Source organism: Cucurbita maxima, unplaced genomic scaffold (assembly GCF_002738345.1).
Source record: "Cucurbita maxima cultivar Rimu unplaced genomic scaffold, Cmax_1.0 Cma_Scf00021, whole genome shotgun sequence".
Classification (NCBI taxonomy): domain Eukaryota; kingdom Viridiplantae; phylum Streptophyta; class Magnoliopsida; order Cucurbitales; family Cucurbitaceae; genus Cucurbita; species Cucurbita maxima.
In genome coordinates, this window is record NW_019272037.1 from 2,462,864 (window position 1) to 2,468,486 (window position 5,623).

At 31.3% G+C, this 5,623-nt stretch overlaps 1 protein-coding gene across 1 annotated transcript; it reads right to left on the minus strand.

Moving 5' to 3' along the window:
- Positions 1-1,429: 1,429 nt before the first annotated feature.
- Positions 1,430-2,922, minus strand: LOC111495512 (F-box protein At1g67340-like). The gene is made up of 3 exons (XM_023145585.1): positions 2,622-2,922; positions 2,354-2,516; positions 1,430-2,253 (listed from the first exon to the last, which is right to left on the minus strand). The coding sequence occupies exons 1-3, from the start codon at positions 2,774-2,776 to the stop codon at positions 1,519-1,521; spliced, it is 1,053 nt and encodes a 350-aa protein (XP_023001353.1). The 5' UTR covers positions 2,777-2,922; the 3' UTR covers positions 1,430-1,518.
- Between the last annotated feature and the right edge of the window lie 2,701 nt (positions 2,923-5,623).

The following is a 5,623-nucleotide window of genomic DNA, read 5'->3' on the forward strand; positions in this document are numbered from 1 at the left end:
AAAAAAAAAAAAAAAAAAAAAAAAAAAAAAAACTTTTGTACCATGTTTGCAAATTTGTTTTCTGAGGGGTAGATTTGCAAATATAGTAAACAATTTAGTATAATTTTCGGACGGAAATGGCCTTTTCTTTGTCAAGGATAAAATCAAATAGCCCAAAATAAAGTGGTGGCCCAAATCGTGTATTGGGCTTGTTCTAAGTTGGCCCATTTAAAAATGGGCCGATAGCAAGATTAGTTGCAATTGCTAAATACTTGCTCTCTTTCTCGTCATTTTATTTCTAATAATAAATTATAACTTTATTTTTATTTATTTATGTCCATACTTTTAAAAGTTATTTTAATATTAAAAAAAAAATTATATCTATTGCACGGCTCACGTCCTCTGACTCGTGCATCGGAATCTTTCTAGTTCTCACGAGTTTGTCTCTCTTTTTTCTTATTTTCCTGCAATCCAAGAAGTTAGTTTTATCAACACAATCTAACTGGAGATTCAATTAACCAAAAGTTATAAGCTAAAATTAAAAAATATTTATCATGAATTTCGTGATAGGACAAAAATGTAATTGAGTAGGAAAAACATAAATGTTAAAAAAATTATGTTTTAAATATTTGTTTTTAATAAAATAAAAGTAGTATAAAAAATGTAATAATTTTTTTTGTTTTGTTTTGTCGTTTAAGGGCATAGTTATGATTAAAGTTGGAAGCTTTAAAATGATTAAAATAAAAAATGTGGCATTTAAAGTATTATTTGAAGTTTAAAGTTTTATTTTATTATAAAAAAACACAATCATTTTAAGTTTTATTTTATTGTAAAAAACAAAATTGATTATTTGTAGTGTTTGCCAACAATGTTTTGCCTCCATGAACATTGAATCTACGAACATGGAACTAATATTTTATTAATTACAGTATTTTAAAATACTGGTTGACTTAGATTTTAATATATTGACCATGAAAGACTCCATTAAAACTCAAAATAACATAAATTAAATTAAAAAAAAACTATATATTTATTTTATCTAAAATCATGATATTAAAAAAAGATAGAATAAAATAATGGTTGAGCCATAGGTTGAAATCCAGGAAATTCTGATAAAAAAAAATATTCATGAAGTAAAAATAAATTATTTACATCTACTATGAATTATATTTTTAATTTTTTTTTTTTAAATGAAGAATGTTTTTATTTTTTATTTTTTAAATTAAGAGTATTTTTAAAATTTTAAAAAATATTTAAGAGTATTTTTTTATATTTTAAAAATAAAATACTAACATTTTCTAAAATTTGAGTGTAATATTGAAGGGTTGAAAGTTATATTTTTATTAATTTAAAGTTCTAAATATTAAAGTAGATAGAAAATTTTAAAAAAATAAGAAGAATAACTGTAGCTATACAGACAAAAAAAAAAAAAAAAGGAAAAAAAAGACGAGGAGGGTAAAAAAATAAAATAAATAGAACCTTAAAAGGATAACTTGATATTCTGCAACAGAACTAAGCTTTGCTTTTAATCATCAAATATTATTCAGATTCCACGTCCTCACCGTCTCCAAGCTGCTCTATTCTATTTACGTCGCCGTCGTCGTCCCCTTCCAGGTCATCGTCCTCAATCAGCCACCGATCGAACGGCGCACATTCCGTTTTGTGCCGCAGTTTCCAGTCCAGAGCTTGGCATCCTCGCGAGCAATAGTTTACATTACCACAAACCGAGCATCGCCGGAATTCATGGAGCCGTGTCTCTGGCCTTCCACAGCCACTGTTTGAGCAGAGTCTCAGTCCTTCAGCGATAAATCCTCGGCCCGATGCGAACCAATCTCTTAAAAACTGATTCGCCGGATGAGTCTCTGGAGCCGGAAATTTGCAGCCGAAGTCACTGAGAAGCGATTCGCTGGAATCCGTCGCGGGAGGGCGGTCGCCGCAGCAGTGAAGACGGAGGAGGGAGGAGTTTGTAATAGACGCGAGCTCACGCGCGTTGGCTTCGATTAAAAGACGACGTCCCTCGGATGCGTTTTGAGCGACGCCGTAACCGTCTTGAAGGCAGTGGCCTAGTTCACGAAGCGCGTCGATATGACCGAGATAAGCGGCACGTCCACACAAAGCCACACCGGCACGGAGATTCTTGTCGCTCTTTGAGCCACCGCTTCCGTTAAATTGTACGATGGCGAGGGAGTAAAGCGCCAACGGATGAGATTTAATCGCTGCCTTCGCCATTAACGAAGCTCCACTACCTCTGTTCTTCAAACAATAAAACTCGATCTGCAAAAAATGAAACAACAAAACAAAACACAACCGAATTAAGATCCAAAAATCAACTCAGTTTGAAATTGCAGAGACGAAATCAAACAATTACACGAACCATTCCAAGAGTATAGCAGGCTTCTACGTTGCCGGCAGAAACGCACAATTTGAGAAATCGATGACTTGATTCGGACCAATTTATGGTTTGAATTTCAAATACTTTAGGTCCAGCTTTCTTCAACACAAACGGATGCAGAGCCAATCGATTCAATCTTTTACATCTATAAATCGCCAACAAAATTTCACATAAACATCAAAACGAAAATTACATCAAACTCGGAGATTAAACAAACCACAAATTAGGCGAATCACACGCCGATTCTTACGTTATCATAACGTTGACGATATCGGAAGGAGAAGAAGCCGCGGCGCTAAGTTTACCAAGGACGACGACAACAAGATCGTCCGGCAAACTGTCGAAGAGATCAGAAATCCCGGCGCCGGTGCTTGTCGAAGTTCTCCTCCTTTTATTGCACACCATTCCGGAATGTAATAGAGTGGTCCTCGTTGTAGCCTTCACCTTGAAATCGACACCGCCATGGAAGGACTGCAAAAATGGAGGTCCGTTAATGGAGGATGAATTGGAGCCAGAATTGGATCGTTGTTGGAGCAATGGATGTAGTGACGGCAAAACGAATCGAGTGCGTTAAATTTATATCTCTAAGCGCCCAGCAACGGCGGGGAAGGGTCGAGACAGATTTGGATGGGTCCCACGGTTCGGGTCAGTCAAATTAAGAAATTAAACAAAATAAAATACATGCCATTAATTAATTAATTTAATCCGACTTAATAACACGGTAATAATATGATTTATATCTAATTTGACCGAGTAAAAGTGTAAAACTCAACCTCCTTTTTTTCATTCCTAAAAAAGAAAAAAAAACTCAAACTTGCAAGTTACTCAGCCATTTACTATTTTCATTTTATTTAAAAATAAAACATAATCTTTTTTGTTTATTTTTCTTTTCCAAAATTACTTTTTTTTTTTTTTTTTAATTTTCGAGTTTGACATAGTAATATTGGTTAATAATATAGTTGTTTGTGGCTTTATTTTATTATATAAAAATATAACACTAAATTAATTAATTAATTCTAGAAGAAAATTAAATTATTAAACAACAAGTTTAAATGCCAAGAAACATGCATGCAAATATTTATTATATAATAAAAATAAAAATAAATTCTAAACAAAAACTGATTTCTATTTGAAGGAAAGGACATGTCATGATACACGTGAACTTCCCTTGGTTTATTAATTTTGGTACATTTCTAAATGACCCAAAAAAAAAAATTGAGCTTATTTTAATTAAATATAAATAAATTACATTTTCTCGATTAAAAATGATATGAACCAAAATTTATAACAATCAAACTTCATTCTTCTTCAATGTGGCATGAATTGAAACTGATTCGAATCACTCCACAAGCAAGATCGATCATGTCTAGCTTGAATGATTCTTGTTGATCAAATATCTCAAGACAAGAACGCTTGATTGAGATTCGAATCACTCCACAAGCAACATTGATCACGTCGAGCTTGAATGATTCTACATGCAACCTAAACTACATAGAATTGCAAAGAAACTTAGTCATTGGCTAAAGAAGAGCACAAATGCTTCTTTTTACTATATTTTTCAAGTCTACCTACACATACAATATACATGGCTTTATATAGCCTCAAAATGAAACTACTAAAGTCATTCCAAGAGTTGTAACATTCATACTTAATGGCCATAATTAACCATTATGTAATTGTAACCTATAGTAAATAAAGTCTTAAAATACATAAATGAAATACAATAACTCTAAATTGTAACCCACCCAAAATTTATAACAATCAAACTTCATTCTTCTTCAATGTGGCATGAATTGAAACATCTTTTGATAATTTTGACAACCTTTTCTTCACATCTTCATTGAAGTATATTGTATGATTGATGTCTTTTGGTTCATATCAAAGAAGGTCGATAATTTTGATTTTTTTTTCAAACATTAGGTAAACCTTTTTTATTTTAATATTTTGAAATTTTTGTCACTGTCTTCCATAGCCATAGAGAACGAGCAACATCTCAAAGACTTTTTTAGTTGAATAAGTCAAGATGAAATTCTTGAGTCTGATCAAATGTAAGTAAGACGTCAACATAAGTGCAATTAGAGGTATATAAGACAAGTTAAGATGCAATTGAGGTTAATGGGTAAATTTCTATCCTCCCATTAAACCCAAAATTTATCTAAATTACTTATAGAATATTTTAATCGATAATATGATACTTATAAATAATACAAAATAACATATTTACAAATATCTTTGAAATGATCTTATCCATTCAAATTAAAGGGATAATCATATCACTCCACTCAACTAAGTCAAAATAATCAAATACCTTCAAATAACTATTAAACTAAAAAAAGGGGTCGAAAAGAAACATATCATAAACTTCAACTCAACAGTAATTAATATGTACTCTTAATTTCCTAGTTGTTCTATTAAAAAAATTATTAGAATGTAAATGATAATAAAAAAATTATAAAGAAAAATCAGAATAGAGTCCGGTCTAGGTCATATACATTATAATTACAGTCATCCCAGTATTATCTATGAGATCTCAAGTCAATTGGAGAGGGAAAACGAAACATTTCTTATAAGGGCATGGAAACCTCTCTCTAACGAACGCATTTTAAAATCGTGCGATTAATAGAGGTACTGGGGTAAAACGAATAATATCTAGTAGTGATGGGCATGAGCTGTTACAATGGTATCAAAGCCCAACATCGGATGGTGTGTGAGCGAGAACATTGGACCTTTAAGAGGGTGAATTATGAGATCTCACATCAGTTGAAAATGGGAATGAAACATTTCTTATTAAAATGTGAAAATCTCCGTCCAATATATGCATTTTAAAATTGTGAGACTAAAGTGATAAATAACAGACTAAAAAATATACAATATCTATTAATGGTAGGTTTAAACTGTTAAATTATATGTATGAGTTTGAACTGTTAGATTATGTGACGTGTAACAAAATAAGAGAGATATTTGGGACATTATTTTTCCATTTAAAGCTAATCAGATAAACTCCAACTTCGATACTTATTTTATCCAAACGAATGAATGATTGGAATTTTAGAGCTCTCGTTTAGAGACAGTGATATATCAAACAAATTCTGATTTTATTTATTTATTTATTTTCTATATGGATTGGATAAGGCTCTTGAAAAAATATGTGGGAGTTGGTGGCTCATCCCATCCCTTAATAATTTTCCATACCCAAAAAAAAAAAAAAAAAAAAAAAAAAAAAAAAAAAAAAAAAAAAAAAAAAAAAAAAAA